At 43.1% G+C, this 24049-nt stretch overlaps 1 protein-coding gene across 1 annotated transcript in view; it reads right to left on the reverse strand.

Annotated features, from left to right (window-relative positions):
* Positions 1-1931: 1931 nt before the first annotated feature.
* The window catches only part of GJB1 (gap junction protein beta 1), a 35300-nt gene continuing 13182 nt past the window's right edge, over positions 1932-24049 (reverse strand). The window contains exon 2 of the mRNA XM_030209611.1: positions 1932-3349. Coding sequence (XP_030065471.1) covers positions 2534-3340 — 807 coding nt within the window. The 5' untranslated portion in view covers positions 3341-3349 and the 3' untranslated portion in view covers positions 1932-2533. The remainder of the gene's footprint in view (positions 3350-24049) is intronic.

A 24049-nucleotide genomic window follows, 5' to 3' on the forward strand; every position in this document is an offset into this window, starting at 1 on the left:
CATAGGATGAAGTTAAGTGGAAATAGGCTTAGGAGGAATAGATGTGTTAGTCCCAAGTGATTGTGAATCGTGCGGAGAGAAGGAAGACCCTCAAGTACCAAGAAATGCAGTTGGAGACCAAGAAGATGTGACAGAACGCAGGCCTGGTTAAAAAGAATTTCTAAATGCACCTCACTGAATTGCCTGTATGTGTTACAACTTAAGAACGCCAGAAAGAAGCAAGTACTATGGTGAGCGTTAGCAGTAAATTTGAGAGACTGAGATCGTACTCCACCTACCCATGGCTTAGGAGTGGTATGCGCAAATGTCACGGTTGGGGAAGGTGAGCCCTTGGGCTGTGTCGAGATTGGTTCTACCCGTGGTTGAGAACTGTTGACAGGGCCGTCTGGCAGAGTCCGGGGGCTGGAGAAGGCAGGACCTGACTTGGAGTGGCAGAAGCATAGGACTAGGCAGTACCTAGCAGACTGGCTGGAACATGACAGAGGTGGTCTAGAGGTAGGTTCTTAAAAGAGCCCTTGGGAGGACTGACTGGAACACAACATGAACAGTCTAGTGGTGGCTCTTAAAAGAGCCCTTGTGGGCACCCCAATAAGTCAGGGCAGAGGGTGGCTCAAGAAAGCCCTTTGGGGCTGGCCCAATGGAGTCAAGGCCAGGGAGTAGCTGGAACAGCAAGACTGGAACTGGCTAGACAAGAACACCGGAGAAACACAACTCTAGAAGCCTGTTGCTGAAGCCCCAGTGGAGTGTAGAGCACTTCCTTAAATATTCCTTAGCCAGGAAGTGAGATCATCTCTCAGCGCCCCATCTAGGGCTATAAAAGAGAAGTGCAGGAACTAGGAAGTAAAGACTCACTCTAGGCACGGAATGCTGCAGGACTTTAGTGGTTATTAGGTAATAACTTTTTTTTACTTTCACTTAAGTACATTTTTAATGTGTTCTTTGCTGTACTTTTAGTTAATTTTTAATTTTACTTAAGCACTTTGAACTGGTACTTTGAATAACACTGGTAATGTGGGATTTTACCGTGTGCTAAGCCCAGATGTAACACAGCAGTTCTGTGGGATTTTTAAAATATATTTTATTGCAGATTGTGTTCTAATGTTATCATAGTGCAGTACCTGTATAGAGTTAACAGCGGAGCATTTACCACTTCCTAAGTGCCCCCAAGTTAACTCTATGTTAGCCAGTTAGTGTGTGTTAAGTATAAGGTGCTAAACTGTTTAATGATTCCATGCCCCCTTCCAAAAATATTTGTTAAAAATCAGTAACACATGTGTTAGTGAGCTGTAATGCTTTAATGCATTTCTGCAGTAACATGTGCGTTGTTACGAGTTTAATGCCCTGTAATAAAAGAGCCCCACTTAGACATTCCTGGGGTGGAGGATGAGCAGAGCAGAGCTACAATCAGCTGACCTCTACCAGGACACACAAGCCTCAGAGCAGAAGAAAATTTGTGGAACAGCTTTTGGGTAGGAGCAAAAATCCCCTAATCTGTAGAGTGTGTCACAAATGAAGTGGGATGAAATGACACTTAGATGCTATTCTGTGTTGCCGAGTGCCTCAGCGTTGTAGGGTGTAATTGCAAATGGGGTCATTCACAAGGGAGGGGCATGAGCCAGCAGCTCATGACTGTTCTGACTTCGGAAGAGCGCAGAATATTGAATGATACTATTCTATAATGGATTGGGTACACAAATGTGCTGGTAAAGATTATTAATTTAGTGCCTAGATTCTGGGCATCTAACTTTTAGCATTGTTTATAGACCTACCCCCTAAATGCACCTTTGCACATTCCTAGCCTCACTGTCAGGTTACAAAATGCCCTAGAGGGAAATGAGCTGCCAAAGATCGATGGCAGTGTCCATTCATGAGACTTCGTTCAACACTGGCTACACAATCTTCAGAAACTGTTTAAACACAAAACTCTGCAATTTCTCATTAAAGGTCAGCTTTAATAAACTTCCTGCATGCTGCCTCCCTAGGTATCACCAATTTATCAGAATTTCCAAGGCGATTATTAGGAACATTTATAACATCTTTCAATTAATCATTAATAGAAAGAGTCCCTCAGATCGTAACAGGTTTTGCCTCATAAGTCATGAGTGAGTCCTTCCAGAAAGTTCCTCAGGGGCCAGGTCTTCTGTGAGGCATGAAATACTGTGACTGTAATACTGAAAAGGCTTTGAGAGAAGCTTTCGGAGTTCAGGATCCTCCCCCTATGGCAGTGGCTCTGAAGAGTTTCATTGCTCATTATTGCAGTGACAAAGAATGCAATTGTTTCTTCACCTGAAATCAGTTCATCCTCGGGAAAATAAATATTCAGTTGTAATAAATGAGAGGCTGGAAATACAGCACAGATTGAGATGGGAAGAATACGCTCGGACTCCAGATGTCACCTTTTCCTGCAGTTGAGGTTGTTCCTGTCAGGCCTCCTCTTCTGAGTCTGTCTTCCTCAGCCATGTCTGTTGTATATACACAACTCCACTCTCTGACCTGTACAGGGCAGGTGTGCTGGGTGCTCAGGCTGCCTCCCCTATGAGGCAGAACAGTGTTCTCCCTTCTCTTGCCCTGCGCTCCTCTTGAAACTATCCTCTGTGAGCATTAGGTTCTTTTCATTCTGTTTGTATTCTTTGCTGCTGTAGAAAGAGCTTTTCCCTGATGGGCCAGTGCCCCACTGTCTCCGCCTGGCACAGGCTCTGGCAATCAGGAAAACCAGCTCTGCCACATTCAGCAAGATGCAGATTGCGGAGGTTGCCAGCATGAAGACAGTGAAGATGGTTTTCTCTGTGGGCCGGGAGATGAAGCAGTCAACAGTGTTGGGACAGGGGTAGGCGTCACATTTCACCAGTCGAATCATTTTGTAGCCAGGATAGATCATGTAGAAGATGTACATGAAAGCTACTTCAAAGATAATCCTGAAAAAGACGCTCAGGGCATAGGTCCACCACAGGGTCCCTGAGATGTGAACCTTGTGCTTCTTTACCTCCTCCAGCTGCTTTGCATCCCCGTGGCCAGACATTCGTAGCATCTTCTTTTCCTGATGCTGCTGATGGGCCACGTGCATAGCAACTAGCAATGCTGGTGTGGAAACGATGATGAGCTGCAGTGCCCAGAGCCGGATATGAGAGATGGGGAAGAAGTGATCATAGCAGACACTGTTGCAGCCAGGTTGTTGCGTGTTACAGGTAAAGGCAGACTTCTCATCTCCCCATACACTTTCCGCTGCCACAACCAGCACCATGATTCGAAAAATGAAGACAACGGACAGCCAGATACGGCCAATGCCGGTGGAGTGCCGGCTCACTCCACTCAGAAGGGTGTAGAGACCTGCCCAGTTCATCTTTCGAATCTGCAAGGGGAACAGATGGAAAAGAGTCAAGGGTTAGTGACAAAGCATGTCAGAAAGTTGCCTAGTACATGGCTTATCATAACATCTGTGTTCCTGGGATGCAACCAAATAGAATATCCAGAACATGACCCATTATAACACTGTGTGGAAGGATGATGTGTAGTTCTTGTGAGAGAAAACCCCAGGGCCATGTATTCAAAAAGACTTTTCTGTATAGTGAATATTGCTGCTGAATATACTCCCTTTCCACTCCGGCACTATCCAGGCAGAGTGAGGGAGTTTCACTCAGCTACATGGACAGTGGCACAATTTGTATAGCTAAGCAGTTTAAGTTAGGCCTGAAAATTACTACATAGGTACAGTTCAATCTATGTGGATTGTTTAAATGCCAGAGTCTGCATTTTTAAAGACACATTTGCCAGGGTATGTAAGTGTTGACCTGTAAGCATTCTTTATCTGCTAGGAAGAATGCTGTCCTAGAGAAGGAGTGGCCAAGTGGTTAGAGCTATGGGCTAATTACTGGGGAAATCCAGCAGTCGCATCCAACCGCTGAGTTCACTACCTTTTCTTAAAATTATTATTGGTATCACAACATTATTATAAGCCAAAAGAGTACAGATATTTGAAGAAACAATACTGAAATCTTTATTACAGAGAAGGCAGAAGAACAAGGCTTCTACCTAGACTGAACAAAGATAGCCAGGCTTCCAACAAGAGGAACCAAATCTTCAAGACTGACAAAAACTGATTTTATTCTATGCATTCTACAGTTTTAATCCAGAGCCATCCATAGACCATCCACAAGTGACAAACTTTCACCTGTCTTCCACCACCTCTTTAATAACCTGTAGGTGCCATGCTCAGTGTCACATCTACCACTGGCGATAACCTTCAGGAAATGCCATCCTCTCAGACACACTGCACTCATTGGGAAAAATATGGATATTTTGCTAGAACCATTTCCTTTGTTGATTGCTGACAGTAAAATTCTCTTTCATTCCATGGTAAAAATACTTGATCAGAATTTGAATTTTTGTACTCAGATTTCTACTGTTATTCAATGTAGTTTCTATAAATTGAAGATGAACTATTCAGTTTGTGATCTTTTTCCAACTTCAGCTCTTTATGTTTTGAACTCAAGGAACGCATCACTTTTAAAGTATGCACAGTAGTCCACAAAATCATTCATGGCGAAGCCCCAGCCTACATGTCTGATTTAATAGACTTACCACCCCGAAACGCTAAAAGATCATCACGAACTTTCCTCAACCTCCACTTCCCTAATTGCAAGGGTTTGAAATACAAGGCGCTGCATGCGTCAACCTTTTCTTACATGAGCACGCAGTTCTGGAACACACTACCACGCAACCTGAAAGCGATCTACGAACAAACCACCTTCCGCAAACTATTGAAGACCCATCTTTTTGAGAAAATTTACGGAAAGAACCAAAACACATAAAGCCCACACTCATTGTTCAGTTATGCATCAATACAGCCACTCCTGAATTCTCATCCCCCGAAATCTTACCACACTCATACCTTTACTCACAGAAAATGTATACCGTGTGTTCCTGTTATTATACAGTGGGGGAAATAAGTATTTGATCCCTTGCTGATTTTGTAAGTTTGCCCACTGACAAAGACATGAGCAGCCCATAATTGAAGGGTAGGTTATTGGTAACAGTGAGAGATAGCACATCACAAATTAAATCCGGAAAATCACATTGTGGAAAGTATATGAATTTATTTGCATTCTGCAGAGGGAAATAAGTATTTGATCCCTCTGGCAAACAAGACCTAATACTTGGTGGCAAAACCCTTGTTGGCAAGCACAGCGGTCAGACGTCTTCTGTAGTTGATGATGAGGTTTGCACACATGTCAGGAGGAATTTTGGTCCACTCCTCTTTGCAGATCATCTCTAAATCATTAAGAGTTCTGGGCTGTCGCTTGGCAACTCGCAGCTTCAGCTCCCTCCATAAGTTTTCAATGGGATTAAGGTCTGGTGACTGGCTAGGCCACTCCATGACCCTAATGTGCTTCTTCCTGAGCCACTCCTTTGTTGCCTTGGCTGTATGTTTTGGGTCATTGTCGTGCTGGAAGACCCAGCCACGACCCATTTTTAAGGCCCTGGCGGAGGGAAGGAGGTTGTCACTCAGAATTGTATGGTACATGGCCCCATCCATTCTCCCATTGATGCGGTGAAGTAGTCCTGTGCCCTTAGCAGAGAAACACCCCCAAAACATAACATTTCCACCTCCATGCTTGACAGTGGGGACGGTGTTCTTTGGGTCATAGGCAGCATTTCTCTTCCTCCAAACACGGCGAGTTGAGTTCATGCCAAAGAGCTCAATTTTTGTCTCATCTGACCACAGCACCTTCTCCCAATCACTCTCGGCATCATCCAGGTGTTCACTGGCAAACTTCAGACGGGCCGTCACATGTGCCTTCCGGAGCAGGGGGACCTTGCGGGCACTGCAGGATTGCAATCCGTTATGTCGTAATGTGTTACCAATGGTTTTCGTGGTGACAGTGGTCCCAGCTGCCTTGAGATCATTGACAAGTTCCCCCCTTGTAGTTGTAGGCTGATTTCTAACCTTCCTCATGATCAAGGATACCCCACGAGGTGAGATTTTGCGTGGAGCCCCAGATCTTTGTCGATTGACAGTCATTTTGTACTTCTTCCATTTTCTTACTATGGCACCAACAGTTGTCTCCTTCTCGCCCAGCGTCTTACTGATGGTTTTGTAGCCCATTCCAGCCTTGTGCAGGTGTATGATCTTGTCCCTGACATCCTTAGACAGCTCCTTGCTCTTGGCCATTTTGTAGAGGTTAGAGTCTGACTGATTCACTGAGTCTGTGGACAGGTGTCTTTCATACAGGTGACCATTGCCGACAGCTGTCTGTCATGCAGGTAACGAGTTGATTTGGAGCATCTACCTGGTCTGTAGGGGCCAGATCTCTTACTGGTTGGTGGGGGATCAAATACTTATTTCCCTCTGCAGAATGCAAATAAATTCATATACTTTCCACAATGTGATTTTCCGGATTTAATTTGTGATGTGCTATCTCTCACTGTTACCAATAACCTACCCTTCAATTATGGGCTGCTCATGTCTTTGTCAGTGGGCAAACTTACAAAATCAGCAAGGGATCAAATACTTATTTCCCCCACTGTATATTGCCCCTTTTTGTCTCCCTTGTTTCCTTCCAATGTTTCAGTGCTTTTTCCATGATTATACTCCTTGTCGATACTTTAACTTTGACTCAAACAACTCATCACAATGTAATCCATAACCAAGTTGTAACAAATTGTATTTCCATGATTCATAATATATTGTAAGCCACACTGAGCCCGCAAAAAGGTGGGAAAATGTGGGATACAAATGCAATAAATAAATAAATAAACCACTCATAATCTCTCAGTTGGGCTATTGTAAAGCTCTTTGTAATGGTTTACATCAGTCAGATATTAGAAGTCTTCAAATTTTCTAAATCTAGCAGTAAAAATGTTAACTACTTCCAAAAAGTATGATCATGTTACCCCTTTATTGCACAATGAACATTGGTCTCCATTATTTTTAAGATTCTTTACCACTTCTGAAGCGCCATCTTATTTGTTGAAACTACTTACATAAGTACATAAGTAGTGCCATACTGGGAAAGACCAAAGGTCCATCTAGCCCAGCATCCTGTCACCGACAGTGGCCAATCCAGGTCAAGGGCACCTGGCACGCTCCCCAAACGTAAAAACATTCCAGACAAGTTATACCTAAAAATGCGGAATTTTTCCAAGTCCATTTAATAGCTGTCTATGGACTTGTCCTTTAGGAATCTATCTAACCCCTTTTTAAACTCCGTCAAGCTAACCGCCCGTACCACGTTCTCCGGCAACGAATTCCAGAGTCTAATTACACGTTGGGTGAAGAAAACTTTTCTCCGATTCGTTTTAAATTTACCACACTGTAGCTTCAACTCATGCCCTCTAGTCCTAGTATTTTTGGATAGCGTGAACAGTCGCTTCACATCCACCCGATCCATTCCACTCATTATTTTATACACTTCTATCATATCTCCCCTCAGCCGTCTCTTCTCCAAGCTGAAAAGCCCTAGCCTTCTCAGCCTCTCTTCATAGGAAAGTCGTCCCATCCCCACTATCATTTTCGTCGCCCTTCGCTGTACCTTTTCCAATTCTACTATATCTTTTTTGAGATACGGAGACCAGTACTGAACACAATACTCCAGGTGCGGTCGCACCATGGAGCGATACAACGGCATTATAACATCCGCACACCTGGACTCCATACCCTTCCTAATAACACCCAACATTCTATTCGCTTTCCTAGCCGCAGCAGCACACTGAGCAGAAGGTTTCAGCGTATCATCGACGACGACACCCAGATCCCTTTCTTGATCCGTAACTCCTAACGCGGAACCTTGCAAGACGTAGCTATAATTCGGGTTCCTCTTACCCACATGCATCACTTTGCACTTGTCAACATTGAACTTCATCTGCCACTTGCACGCCCATTCTCCCAGTCTCGCAAGGTCCTCCTGTAATCGTTCACATTCCTCCTGCGACTTGACGACCCTGAATAATTTTGTGTCATCGGCGAATTTAATTACCTCACTAGTTATTCCCATCTCTAGGTCATTATAAATACATTAAAAAGCAACGGACCCAGCACAGACCCCTGCGGGACCCCACTAACTACCCTCCTCCACTGAGAATACTGGCCACGCAATCCTACTCTCTGCTTCCTATCTTTCAACCAGTTCTTAATCCATAATAATACCCTACCTCCGATTCCATGACTCTGCAATTTCTTCAGGAGTCTTTCGTGCGGCACTTTGTCAAACGCCTTCTGAAAATCCAGATATACAATATCAACCGGCTCCCCATTGTCCACATGTTTGCTTACCCCCTCAAAAAAATGCATTAGATTGGTGAGGCAAGACTTCCCTTCACTAAATCCGTGCTGACTTTGTCTCATCAGTCCATGTTTTTGTATATGCTCTGCAATTTTATTCTTAATAATAGCCTCCACCATCTTGCCCGGCACCGACGTCAGACTCACCGGTCTATAATTTCCCGGATCTCCTCTGGAACCCTTCTTAAAAATCGGAGTAACATTGGCTACCCTCCAGTCTTCCGGTACTACACTCTATTTTAGGGACAGATTGCATATTTCTAACAGTAGCTCCGCAAGTTCATTTTTTAGTTCTATTAATACTCTGGGATGAATACCATCAGGTCCCGGTGATTTACTACTCTTCAGCTTGCTGAACTGACCCATTACATCCTCCAAGGTTACAGAGAATTTGTTTAGTTTCTCCGACTCCCCCGCTTCAAATATTCTTTCCGGCACCGGTGTCCCCCCCAAATCCTCCTCGGTGAAGACCGAAGCAAAGAATTCATTTAATTTCTCCGCTACGGCTTTGTCCTCCTTGATCGCCCCTTTAACACCATTTTCGTCCAGCGGCCCAACCGACTCTTTGGCCGGTTTCCTGCTTTTAATGTATCTAAAAAAATTTTTACTATGTATTTTGCTTCCAACGCTAATTTCTTCTCAAAGTCCTTTTTTGCCCTCCTTATCTCCGCTTTGCATTTGGCTTGGCATTCCTTATGATCTATCCTGTTACTTTCAGTTGGTTCTCTTCTCCACTTTCTGAAGGATTGTTTTTTGGCTCTAATGATTTCCTTTATCTTACTGTTTAGCCACGCCGGCTGACGTTTAGTCTTTTTTCCCTTTTTCTAATACGTGGAATATATTTGTCCTGAACCTCCAGGATGGTGTTTTTAAACAGCATCCACGCCTGATGCAAGTTTTTTACTCTGCGAGCTGCTCCTTTCAGTCTTTTTTTCACCATTTTTCTCATTTTGTCGTAATCACCTTTTCTATAGTTAAACGCTAGCGTACTTGATTTCCTAGTTTCACTTCCTTCAATGCCAATATCAAAACCGATCATATTATGATCACTGTTATCAAGCGGCCCTCGTATCGTTACCCCCTGCACTAGATCATGAGCACCACTAAGGACTAAGTCTAGTATTTTTCCTTCTCTTGTCCCTTAAAGCCCTACGACATCACTTAAGGTCCGTGGTACATTACGAGTTAGTTGTTCCTTCATTGAGAATGGTTGTGCTTGACACATTAGGGACTAAGATGTTTAACGTCTCAGGTCCTTTCCTTTGGAATTCTATTCCATTATTTTTACAGCTGGAAATGTCTTTGTCTATTTTTAAGAAACAATTAAAAGCTTCTCTCTTTACTGATACATGTGGTTCTTAATATATTGGAATATCCCTCCTTCACATCTTAGGAGCTGGACACTGGTATGACATTACTGGATTTGCAAGCATGTTTCTTTATTTTATTTATATAAATATATATATATACACACACACACGTTTTTAGATTAGTGTGGATATCTAAAGCCTTTTAATAATTTTTTGTTGTTGTTTTCCCCTCTTTGGAATTACTTTTGCTTCTATTTTCTTCTGTCTTATTTCCTTAATTATAAATGTTATATTTGAGTTTTGTAAACCACCTAGAAGGTTTTTCTGATTGGGCAGTATATCAAATTTTTAATAAACTTGAAACTATTAAATTTTGCTAAATAAATTACAATCATAGCGTCACTCACTATTATAATAAATATTCACATTTTAAAATCAAGGAGAAAATGATGAATCTCTTAAATAAACCCGTCCTAAGTATGCTTATGTTTATTAAACAATGTAACATACTGCTTAACTTTTACCAAAGAGCTGGAATATGTGGGATGGTAATTGAATTGTAATAGCTCAGCCTCCGAGTATAAGAAGCCCTTGTGGACCAGAGTCAACACTTTAAAATCAACTGTATATTTCATAGGTAACCAATGATATTTCAAATAAAGCAAAGTAATATGAGCATATTTTCTGTAGTTATCTAACTCATATGAGAGAAGTTTTATCCCCTTTATCATTTTAGTCGCTCCTCTTTGAACCTTTTCTAATTCCGCTATATCTTTTCTGAGATACAGCGACCAACACTGAATGCAATACTCAAGGTGCAGATGCACCATGGAGCGACACAAAGGCATTATAGTATTTTTGGCCTTATTCACCATCCCTTTCTTAATTCCTAGCATCCTTTATTGCTTTTTTTGGCCGCCGCCACACACTGAGCAGAATATTTCAGTGTATTATCTACAATGACACCCAGATCTTATTCTTGAGCGCTGACCCCCAAGGTGGACTCTAGCATCTGGTAACTATGATTCGGATTATTCTTTACAATGTGGATCACCTTGTATTTGGTTTTATTTGGTTTTTTTTTTAGATTTTAGCAAAGAATTTGGCATGTTTCCACATAGATAACTAATAATTAAATCAGGTGCCCTCAGTATGAGCCCTAATATGACTGACTAGCTTAGAAACTGGTTGAGTGGAAGGCGACAGAGGGTAGTGGTAACTGGAGCTCATTCTGAGGAAAAGGATGTTACCAGTGGTGTGCCACAAGGTTCGGTTTTGGGCCAGTTCTTTTTAACATTTTTGTAAGTGATATTGCTGAAGGGCTGTCTGGTAAGGCTTGCCAATTTGCAGATGATTCTAAAATCTGCAATAGGGTAGACAGCCCTGATGATGTAGATAACCTGAGGAAGGACTTAGCGAAGCTAGAGGAATGGTCTGGAATTTGACAGCTTAGATTTAATCCAAAAATGCATGGTCATGCATTTGGGCTGCAAAAATCCAAGGGAATGGTACAGTTTAGGGGTGAAGAAATTTTGTGTACGAAAGAAGAGCGGGAGTTGGGTATGATCATATGTGATGATCTTAAGGTGGCCAAACAGGTAGAAAAGGTGATGGAAAAAAACCAAGAAGGATGCTTGGGTGCATTGGGAGAGGAATGGCTAGGGTCCACCTTGGGAGTCATCACCTAAGAGTGGAGGAGTAGCCTAGTGGTTAGTGCAGTGGACTTTGATCCTGGGGAACTGAGTTAAATTCCCACTGCAGCTCCTTGTGACTCTGGGCAAGTCAATTAACCCTCCATTGCCTCAGGTACAAACTTAGATTGTGAGCCCTCCTGGGACAGAGAAATATCCAGAGTACTTGAATATAACTCACCTTCAGCTACTACTGAAAAAGGTGTGAGCAAATCCAAATAAATACTACACCCAAATCTTATAGAATACGCTTAGGCAGAAATGTTTTCCACGCCATATATAGAATCTGTCCCTTGATGTGTTATAATAATTTACAGTACATTTTTTAATTTTCCAGTTTGTTCTATGATTTCTGCACTATAGTTGAAGGACAACCTACATTCTGATGTAGATGCCCCTTCCACATGTTGCTGAAGCATATTATGTCCTGGGATTGATTAAGAATAAGCTGGTGGAGGTTATTAAATTCATTTCCAGATTTTAATGTAACTATTATATTGGAGACCTCAGTTCGGGAAATTATGGCGGTGATCTTTGCTGTGACAACTGCTAGAGATAAAGTATTATCTTCTTTTTTTTTAAAGGATAAATCTGTGCTGTTTCATGGAGGGGGTTTTCTGCTGTATCCACATATCTCCATAGAGAATTTCTTAAACTTAGAAAGGGGTATTTTTTTTTCTAAAGGTTCCTCATAAATGTTTGATAACATTTCTTGGGAAAGATTATGTGCTTTTTAATCTCAGTTGCGCAGATTGATAGAGGGTAGAATTATGTCTTCAGGTAGCTGAGGATATTAAAAGAGACTTTTTTAGTTTGGCAGTGAGTTATATCTCCTTGTAGCTTTTTCTTCCTGTTTCTGAGACCGGAAGTTTGGGTCCGGTTAGCAGCAAACTGGGTCTGACATTGCCTGTAGAGGGAGAGAAGCAGCTGTATGGAAAATACTTAAAAACAAAAATACTCTTTACTAAGTACAAAATCACAGCTTACTTGTAATGAGTTACAAGTAAAAGGTATGGCAAAGATGTGTAATTTATTACAAGTACTACCAATTATACTTAAGAGTAGTGGATGCTTGGAATGCTCTCCCGCGGGAGGTGGTGGAAATGAAAACGGTAACGGAATTCAAACATGCGTGGGATAAGCATAAAGGAATCCTGTGCCGAAGGAATGGATCCTCAGGAGCTTAGTCAAGATCGGGAGGTGGGGCTGGTAGTTGGGGGCGGGGATAGTGCTGGGCAGACTTGTACGGTCTGTGCCAGAGCCGGTGGTGGGAGGCGGGGCTGGTGGTTGGGAGGCGGGAATAGTGCTGGGCAGACTTATACGGTCTGTGCCAGAGCCGGTGGTGGGAGGCGGGGCTGGTGGTGGGGGGGCGGGGATAGTGCTGGGCAGACTTATACGGTCTGTGCCAGAGCCGGTGGTGGGAGGCGGGGCTGGTGGTGGGGGGCGGGGATAGTGCTAGGCAGACTTGTATGGTCTGTGCCAGAGCCGGTGGTGGGAGGTGGGACTGGTGGTTGGGAAACGGGGATAGTGCTGGGCAGACTAATACGGTCTGTGCCAGAGCCGGTGGTTGGGAGGCGGGGCTGGTGGTTGGGAGGCAGGGATAGTGCTGGGCAGACTTATACGGTCTGTGCCCTGAAGAACAGAGGTACAAATCAAAGTAGGGTATACACAAAAATTAGCACATATGAGTTATCTTGTTGGGCAGACTGGATGGACCGTGCAGGTCTTTTTCTGCCGTCATCTACTATGTTACTATGTACCAGAGTCCAAGTGCTTCATCACTACCCATCTCTGGCTATAGCCGACTTGAATTGGCGCTTCCCATGGCTGTGGGGAGTGATTGTGAGCAGCATCTTGCTTCCTGTGACTGAGGATGAAAACGTGCTGCAACAGTGCACCCTGGTGGACTGAACGGACTCCTCTTCTCTGACTGGACAATGTTTTCCCATGTGGTTTGTTCTGATTGGTTCATTCATTCCAAAGTTGTATATAAACTGGACCTCATTTTGGGTTAGCGCAGGAGTCTGGTAAGGGTTTCCTGCCACGTGTCCATGCATTAAGAGTTCTCTCACTGCATAGCCATGTGTGCTGGAGGCTGTTTTACCCACTGCAGTAAAAGGGCCCAGGTGCGCAGAGCCATTTTTCCCACTACTTTTTTCGGAAATGTTTTTGATGATTGTTGTTTTACATTGATGACTTTGACTCACTATCTTTCTTTTTGCTGTGATGGCAACAAAGTGCACCTGAAGCAGGGCCAGCGCTGAAAACGTGGTTGCATTGGTACTTCCTTTGTTTCACTAAGACGTTTTATTTCATTTCGTTCACTTTGTTGTTACACATTTGAATGGTCAGTGAGGAAATATTTACTGGGAAGACATAAGCTTTTCTAGGTGGCTGAACTGGGGTTTTAGCCCTGATGGAGATGGTGGAAAAAAAACTTGAGTAGTGGGAAGGTGTCATATGAACTCTATATATTCTGAAAACGGTCATCTTTTGCTGTTTGTCTTGCCTGAGGAAGAAGGTTCTGGCCTTTGAAAGCTGGTCAAAAACAAACATTCAAATTAAGTCTAATAAAAAGGTATTGGCTCATTTTCTTACATCATGTTATAAGAATACATCAGCGCAGAGGCTTGTATGTAATGCTGTCTCCTCTGCATGTCACTGGACATGTGCAGAACGGTACTTTGAGGAGGGAAGAAAACGAAATACGAAAGCGCCAAACCCCTAAGAGAAAAACTACACTGGCTCCCAGTAAATGAACGAATTGCGTTCAAAGTATGCACCCTGGCCCACAAAATCATCTACGGAGAAGCCCCAACCTATATGTCAGACCTTATAGATCTGCCTATTAGGAATGCAAAAAGATCATCACGCACATTCCTCAATCTCCACTATCCTAACTGTAAAGGGCTAAAATATAAATCCACATACGCGACCAGCTTCTCATACATCTGCACGCAGCTATGGAACGCACTACCGAAGGCCATAAAAACAATGCAAGACCTAACCATCTTCCGAAGGCTACTGAAAACAGATCTTTTCAAGAAGGCATATCATAAACAGCCATCTTAAATACTAAACAGCAACACTATAACACTATCACACAACAAGCACCACCACCGTAAACCTTATGTCAAATAGGGTCTCTCTATAATCAACGACCAAACATATGCTATAATCCAATTTATTACTCAGGAACCTTCATGCAATGCCATAATGGACTCTTCTCCACCATATATGTATGCACATTATATATATATAATATATACACCATGATCTGCTCCATATATGTTATGTTTCATGTATGTTACCATGTATGTATGCACCTTAACGCAACACAATTTGTAATTCTATCACCCGGAAATGGCAACCGCCATTACGGCAAATGCAAGCCACATTGAGCCTGCAAATAGGTGGGAAAATGTGGGATACAAATGCAACAAATAAATTTATGTTATAAGAATACATCAGCGCAGAGGCTTGTATGTAATGCTGTCTCCTCTACATGTCACTGGACATGTGCAGAACAGTACTTTGAGGAGGGGAAGATAAAGGCTTTGATTACATAACCAGACATCTGTATGACCTCGCAGGAAAGAGTATTAAAGAGCAAAGGGGCTTTACCATGTGCCCAAGAAGAAATATTTTCAAGCCTCACCTCTCCTCTTATTCTACAATTCTTTCCCAATGGAAAAGGGCTGCAGCAGGCTCAAAAGAAAGGAAAGTCAAGGTTCAAATCCTAACCCACGACTCCCACTGACACTGTGTTCTGCGGCAAATCCCTCCGCCTTAGCAGGGAAATAACTTGTGAATCTGTTTATGCCTGGCCTTGAGCTCAGATCTGGAAAAGGCGGGTAATACATCTGAAATCCAAGTCCTATTGTACACTGAGGTATTTGAATACATCTATCAAAGCAGATAAGTCAGAGGCTACAGAAAAGCCTCAAAAGGCAGGTAGACATTTCTGACCCGTAAAGGCCTCAGCTGTAGTATCCTCAATAGAGCTGCTGTATAAACACAAAACAAACCCCACACCCCGGCCGTCCCCTAATCCCAGGTAAGGTCAGTTTCCAAAAACAAGACTTTATTTAAACATGATAAAGACCTCACTGAGCAAAGGTTGTTCACCCAGGCATGTGAAACAGTTTCCAAACACATCTCCCTTTCATGTAAAGGACAACTGGCAGCCCAGTCCACAGTAACAGTTACATGAAATGCAGCGGTTCACAGGAACAAGTAAAGGTGAACAATGAAGAAAACAGTGACATATGGCATGAGCTTCCAATAGAAATGAACATCTGTAACATCTCCCTTGTTCTCTTTTTTGAGTTATGCACAACTTTGTTCTATGCATCAAGTATCTGAGGTGGCTTTGACGAGGCTTTTCCGTGATTGCCGCTGCTGACACCTGCCTGGAATCGGTGGGTTGTTGTCCAACATGGCAGCCGTACCTGGTAACGTACTTGACAGGTGTGTCCACTGGCTCAGGGCTCTTCCCTACAGCTCCTGAGCTCTCTGTGCCCGGGAGTATCCTGGATCACAAGAGCACATATGACCCTTCCATTAGGCTGTGTGTGCGCTGCTTGTGAAGCTGGCTACTCAGCCACTCGCAGGTCCTTACAATTGCATCAATAGACAGTTCCTTCAGTGTCTACTAATATCAGCATAATGTGATCTTTGGCACACAGGTACCCATCTGCCAATGATCATACAATCTCCCAGCAAGGCTTTCATATAGACTGAGTCTCCAGTATTCAGTTGTAGACACATTGTATCTTGATTTAAAAACTTGCCTCTTGTGTTGGAGGACTGGAGGAGTAGCCTAAGGGTTAATGCAGCAGGCTTTGAGCCTGGCAACCTAGGTTCAATTCCCACTGCAGCTCCTTCTGACCTTGGGCAAGTCACTTAACCCTCCATTGCCCCAGGTACCAAAACTTAGATTATGAGCCTTCTAGGGACAGAGAAAGTACCTGCATATAATGTATACAGCACTGTGTACGTCTAGTAGCTCTATAGAAATGACTAGTAGTAGTAGTAATGTTGTACATTTCCTGATATACCACTAGCTGGCTATGGCCAGAGATTGGGCACTATGCTGGGCTGCCATCCATGTCCTCTGTTGACCTGGTCCTCCAATGCAATATAACTTTCCATGGGTCTTCACTATCCCTTTTCCTTCCCTACAGAGGTTCTTCACTATCTTCACCTCGGATTCTGCTTTGCCATTAGCTTGCAAGTATCTTGATAATGCCCCATAATAAACATGTTCAAACTCCAGACTCTGAAGAAAACATTTTAAACTGCATACAAGTAAATCGAGGGCATTATCTGAAATCATTTGATCATGTTAGCCATAATCTGCAAACTGTAACTTGGCTGTGGCTTCAGCAGACAAGTCGAGAAGCAGTTCAGTTTCAAAACAATACTACTACTAGTAATTATCATTTCTATAGCACTACTAGATGTACACAGCACTGTACACTGAACATGAAGAGACAGTCCCTGCTCGACAGAGCTTATAATCTAATCAGGACAAATAAGGGATAAGGACAAAGAGTAGAAAGATTCCAGAATCCCAAAGGTTACTACTAATCATTCCTATAGTGCTACTAGATGTACACAGTGCTGTACACATTATATGCAGGTACTTTCTCTGTCCCTAGAGGGCTCACAATCTAAGTTTTTGTACCCGGGGCAATGGAGGGTCACAAGGAATGGGAAATGAACCCAGATAGAAATCACTAACCAGCAAGTGATCCTCATGTTAAAAATTAGTTCAGAAATAATTCTTACAACAATAAAAGAGGAAAAAGACCACAGTACACAGTCACCTTGAACAGGAAGCCCTAATGGTGACTCTTTAATACAGCTACGTCAGAAAAACCTCCAAAATTGTCAAAACAATGTAATAACCAATGCATCTATAAAATATAAAAATGATAAAGAATTTAGCTTAGGTCTTCTTAATCACCAACAATGGCCATTGTTTTGCCAAACAATTAACATTAGATTATATACTTGATCATGGTCTTTCTTTGGTGTTTCTGGGACTGTACAAGTCCACCCAGCTCTGCCCTTATGTTCCAACTACTGGAGTTGCTGTCAAAGCCCACTCCAGCCTATCTGAATCTGCCTTGTCAATTACAAGACACAGACCGTAAAATTCTGCTCAGCACTGTCCTCACTTTCCAAATACTACAGAACGCTTCCGCTGAACGAATCTCTTATGTGGACCTACCACATGAACCTATCCTATCACAACATCTCTTTGTATTTGTTTACCCCGGAGTCTGTAAACATCTCTCTGGTACTATGTAAGCCACATGGAGCCTGCAAATAGGTGGGAAAATGTGGGATACAAATGTAACGAATAAATAATTCTGGCTTCTTCGGGGAGTGTGTAACAATATTTACTTCTTTTTAATTGTGTATGGAAACCTTCAAAAAACCAAAATATTTTTACTTATTCATCCCAAACACATCTGTCCATAAGTCAAACAAAGAAACATGGAAAATAATGACAGATAAAGACCATGAGTCTGCCCATTCATGCCCTCTACTCTCCCTATCACTCCTTTACAGATCCTATGTACTTGTCCCAAGACCTCTTGAATTCAGATACTATTTTCGTCTCCACTGCTTCCACCGGGAGGCCATTTCTGTGAAGAAGTATCTCTTCAAGTTACTAATGAGTTTGTCCCCTTTCACCTTCATCCTATGCCCCCTCATTCCAGAGCTTCCTTTCAATTGAAAGAGATTCACCTCCTGTGCATTTAAGCCTCATAGGTATTTAAGTGTCTATCATAGCTCCCTTCTTCCGTCTTTCTTCCAAAGTATACATACTGAGATCTTTAAGTCTGTCCCGATTCGCTTTATGATGAAGACCACTGACCATTTTAGTAGCCGCCCTCTGGACCAATTCCATCCTGTTTATATCTTTTTGAAGGTGTGTTCTCCAGAATTTACACAATATTCTAAATGAGGTCTCACCAGAGTCTTATACAGGGTTATCATCACCTCCTATTTCCTACTAACCATTCCTCTCCCTATGCACCCAAGCATCCTAGCTTTCGCCATTGCCTTTTCTACCTGTTTGGCCACCTTAAGATCATCACATATGATCACACCTAAGTCCCGCTCCTCTTTTGTGCACAGAAGTACTTCACCTCCTCAGGTTTTTGCAGCCCAAATGTATGACCCTGCATTTTTTAGCATTAAGGGAGTCTTGCAGTAAAATTGCCTCAATTTGTAACATGTTCCAGCTATTGAAAAGGCTCCCAACTTAGCTGCAACTAAATAACCCCTATCTAGTGCTGGAACTCAAATGCCTAGTGCTCTCGGATCTGACCGTATTCCTCTGAAAGGTTGATATATAATAAGCACCTCTGAAAGATAAGGTGCCACATCCTACTGTATCAAGGAGGTTTTATGACAGGAGATGGCATGATGTCAAAAAGTTGAAGCCGTCTCTCCCGTTCAGCCGCCATATTGGTGAATCCTAAATAAACTATCAGCTGCATCCTTAAATCTTTCCTTCCTGCTCTTCCCTCTTCTGCTCTCATAGTTTTCAGCACATTTTTATTCAATCTGAGATACAGAAACAGGCCAGCTTGTTCAGCATACGGATGTACACAGAACCGTCAGAATGGAATTACCTTTCATCGGTTAGAGTAGTAAGGCAATAAGGCAGCGATCAGAAGTGGAGGAATTCCAGGGTACATAGGCAGAGGAAAAAGCAAAATTATGCCACTTTGCCGGTTTTGTTCCAGGCAGCCAAGGAGGTTTAATAAAAACTCTGAATGTTGTCTATTAAACCTCCTTGCAGGCAGCAGGTGAGAACCTCATGTCTTCCTATGACAGCAGATGGGCGAATGATTGTACTCTGGCACAATACCATAATTTTGCATAATTTATCACAGGCCAATCTCTCCTGTGGTTCCAATTCTGATGGGCACAACATTCACTGATCCCGAGTCTCTGACAGAGGCATCACTGAAAGGATCGGGCAGCTGAAAGGAAACCTTGGCCGGAAGCTTGCCCTTAATTTCCTTGGGGCAATTCAAAGCATATGGGAAGCTGTTAAATAAAATAAAAAACACACACAAAGGCAGTCATAACATTTACTATTGTTTTTAATGTACAAATATCTTTATTGTCATCTTAAGCAAAAATAAAGGCATCTAGCACAGCGATACAGCATTGCAAATAAGAAAGCAAGCACTAAAGCATTAAGAAACATTTTGAATATAACCTCCCCCTTCACAGACCCCTCAAACTCCCCACCCCATCCGCTCCTAACAGAGAGAATGGAAAACCTAGGAGGTTTACTAAAACAATATAAACCTCACAAGTTTGCTTTTATTTTCAATAGCGTCTGAGAATATTTGGGGTCACTCAATATGGTGACAAGCTCTGCCCTCTGGCTTCAGCCCAGTTAATGGGCCAGATGAACTCATGCTGTCCCTTGTAATAAAACCTCCTTGTGCTGTCTTATATATTAATAAAAAAAACATTTAAATGTAATTGTTAAAATAATTGGTAACCAGTTAAGATCTACCAGCATAGGGGATACCCTGTTTATTCTTTCGAATAGTAGCAATAACTCTGGTGGTAGCGTTTTCAGCTAACTGCAATGTTTGGCGTTGATTTTGAGCTTAAATACAGTTCTGTATAGGGCAGTAATCCAGTGTTGGGAGAACAAGGGATTGTACAACACTTTGAAAGTCAAAATCACCTCCAATTGCATCTGTGCTTCCACAGTGAGCTGGGAATCTAGACAGAGCTGGATAGGCAAACTAGGCAGGTGCCTCGGGCTTAAAAGTTTAGGGGGAGGGTGCTGAGGACTCAGGAGCCTTGGATTCTACAAATTTGAAAATTACCGGGTTCAAGAATGACGGCTAGAATGTCTGGATATTTTTCACAGTTTAGCCCTCTGTAGCTCTTCATTGCTCTCCGGTGCAGAGACTGTGGTAGGATCCAGCCAATGGGAAGGCTTTAGTCATAGGATGGAGGGGCTGAACTGCAAGGGCTGGAGTAGGTGGAGGCTGAGTCCTGCGTGTGGTTTTGGAGAGAGCTGTGGAACTTGTGGGGGGAATGGGGATGGGATTGTTGAACAGGAGCAGGAATTTAAGAAGAATGGGATAAGGTGTGAAGGGTCTACTGCAGGCTGAGGAAAAGAACTTTGCATGATGTGGCGGTGGGGACACTGCCTGAGAGAGTGACTGCACTTCTGGGTGTTTCGGTGGCTTCTAAATAGAGCCTCCATTTGAAAATCCACTGCTACAAATGTACCTGTACACATACTAAATGACCCAGGGAATTTACCGAGACAGCTTCCTCCTTGGAACACTGTCCTAATGCTACCTTCTCTCTGTCTATATCCTTTCAAAAACATCAAAGAAAGTGAAATGTTTTACTTCGCTGCTTCCATTTGTGAAGCTTTTCGCACATGTACAATTTTGTAAATATAAACCTTAGATACATTGTACCTTGGCACCTCTAGTTTCTACCGGAGGCAGTGGAGGGTGAACATGATGTGCACAACTTCTTTGGTTCTTGACTCACTGTTGCAGAGTTGCCAAGTTACCTAGCTCCAGGAAGGAGACTTTTTGGCCAATTTGGTGGTTGAATTTAAGAACATAAGAGTAGTCACAATGGTCCATCAAGCCCAGTATCCTGTTTCCAACAGTGGCCAAGCCAGGTCACAAGTACCTGGCAGAAACCCAAATCGTAGCAACACTCCATACTACAAATCCCAGGGCAAGCACTGGCTTCCTCATGCCTGTCTCAATTGCAGACTATGGACTTTTCCTCCAGGAACGTGTCCAAACCGTTTTTTAAACCCAGATACGCAAACTGCTGTTACTACATCCTCCGGCAAAGTTACCACATCCTCGTTGAGTGAAAAAATATTTCCTCCTATTCGTTTTAAAAGTATTTCCATGTAACTTCCTCAAATGTCCCCTAGTCTTTGTACTTTTGGAACAAGTAAAAAATTGATTTAGTTCTACTTGTTCTACACCACTTGGGATTTTGTAGACCTCGATCATATCTCCCCTCATCCAAGCCTTTCCTCATATGAGAAGAGTCCCACCCCCTTTATCATTTTGGTTGCTCTTCTTTGAACATTTTCTAATTTTGGAATATCTTTTTTGAGATATGGCGACCAGAACTGAATGCAATACTCAAGGCGCGGTTGCACCATGGAGCAATACAGAGGCATTACAGTGTTTTTGGTCTTATTCACTTCCTCTTTCCTAATAATTTGCTTTTTTGGCCGCCACCGCACACTGAGCAGATTTCAACCTTTTTGTCTACAACAACACCTAGAACTTTTTCTTGAGTGCTGAGCCCCAGTGGTTGTTTGTGTTGAGTTAAGTGGTTTCATCTGTATTAGTTAATTTTTAGATATTGAGTAGTCTGTGTTTGTATGTTTTGCTTCTGTTGTGTAATTTCTCCAAAATTTTTCATTAAACACAAAGATACAAAACAAATGACACCAGACGCTTGTCACTCATTTTTCTTTCAGGTCTCTCCACTCTAAGGGACTGCCCTTTCCCTCTCTTCCTCTTCTATACCTCCAGAGCTAGTGGCCACTGCTGTAACTTTCTTCACTTTTTGGCTTTTCAGGTAGCTCTTAAGGATTGTCCTCTGTGCCCTCTCCTGCCTTCTCAGGCCCTAAATCCCACATTGTTTTCCTGTTTCTCTCTCCTCTTTAGGAGCACTGACGTACTGGTTACCCACTTCCAGATCACACCTCCAAGCAAATGCTGAAGCCTCACTATCTCCTGTCACTTCTCTCCACCTCTTTACTTCCTATGGCACAAGGGCTGAGCTTAGCAAAGTCCTTGATCCCCTCACTAATCGGTGCAGTGGCCAGGGAATTACACCCAAAGACAAACAGAACTGGGGTTTCTACTGAAGGGGGCAGGAGTCAGTTTGTTCTGGAAACTGTGAAGTTTCACAAGAACACTATTTTAGTACAACCACTAGAGGTCTCTGCTATACACCTAAAGCAGAATCTTCAGATCTCGACAAACTCCATGAAGCTAAGTAGCAGATTTAAAATACTACAAAGCATTAGTGTTTGAGGTGGTATTTTGCTGCTAGTAATTTCACTAAGTTTACAAATGATTTGGGGTTGTTTCTAGAGATCTATTAACTCTTCCCCCTGCTCATCCAGACAAGAAACACAAGAAAAAAAAACAACCACTCAAAATGGTCATCAGACACTGCTTAACCCTACAACAGAGAAAATCCTACAGAAAAACAGGAAACGACATTTAATATCACAAACCTAACAAAAATAATGATCAAGCAGGAGTCGGCTGATAGAACAGAAGCTCATTCACCCTTAACAGCGCTGCTAATAATGTAATCAATTAAGGGAATTTCTGAAATAAAATATAACAAACATTCAAGTACTTAATAAATTGTCGGAAAATTCACTGCAAAGAAATCACTTCATGTTACATTTGCAAAACACGGCGTGTGACCCCCTTAACCTCAGATGTTAGTAGAGAAGATTAATGCCGTTAATCTTCAGAAAAAAAACAATTAATCGCATATCTGTGTTCAAAGCACTGCCTGGAACTGGCTCTGTCCGAATTGCCCCCTTGTTTTACTGGGGTGTGAGTCACAGGAGAGCCCTGCAGGGCTTCTCAGAAGGTAGAAATTAAAAACCTGCCTTTGGAGTTGAAGCATCTCTGGGTCCCTGACAGTGAAGGGTTTGGCCATGGTCACAGCAGACCCAGTGTTAGCCATGCTGGGTCCCATGGCAGGATTTAGGGAGTAGGTTGTACCTTCTTCAGCTTGTGGCAATGGGGCAATTGTCCTATTTCCACCACCACCACCACAACCATCACCACCACACACCGGACATCGACCCTGATCTGCAGACAGTCATTTGGGGTAAAGCAGGGAATGCACTTTTGAAAATGAAATCTCTGCATCCTGATTTCCTTCCCTGACATAACATGTCCTGCAATCGTCTTTTTAATGTACCCTAGAAATCTGCAAATACTTTGAGCCCCACTGAGGAGATCATTTCCAGCCAGGGTAAATCCCTTCTTTTAGGGTGGTTACTGGCTAGACTGATGATTATCCTGAGCACTTTTACGCCAGGGCTGCAGAACCTGGCTGCTTTTTACCATATGCTTTACACTAACAGATCCTTCAAAAAGAAACCCCCAAATTATCAACACCTGGGATCCAATGTGTACATGTGTGGCCCACAGCCTCCTCCCCCCCCCCCCCCCCCCACTTCTTCCTGGATACAGCTCACATCACAGAAGACCTGTGCTTTTTAATGTTGTGACCTTCCAGTTCCTCCTCCAGTGCCACCCTCCGGGGGGGGGGGGGCACCAGTGTTCCATGGCCCCTCTCACCCCCCACCCTATCCATGCAGCTCTGAGCTCTGTGATTGGGTGGTGTGGGACCCAGGGGAGTCGCTGCTGGTACAAGGGAAAAGCAGAAGGACCAGGGGGATGGGAAGAGAAAGGGTTCCTTGGGATGGGGGGAAGAGGGTTGAGCTGAGCTGGTTGGCTCCCCATTCTTACAAAAGTCACACTGCTTGTGGTCAAGGAGTCTATTTTCACTGTTGTCTGTAGCCTCTGGGTTCCTGCCTGCCTGGCATTAGGTTGACTAACCTTGTCTGAACCCTGTGAGCTGCCTGTATTAACTGCTCTTTCTGTCCTCCAGCCTTGGCAGAGGCCCTCCCCATCAATTTCCCAGGGATGTAAGACAAGGGTGTACCTGGAAGATGACCGGGT

The sequence above is a fragment of the Microcaecilia unicolor genome, chromosome 7, assembly GCF_901765095.1.
Source record: "Microcaecilia unicolor chromosome 7, aMicUni1.1, whole genome shotgun sequence".
Lineage (NCBI taxonomy): Eukaryota > Metazoa > Chordata > Amphibia > Gymnophiona > Siphonopidae > Microcaecilia > Microcaecilia unicolor.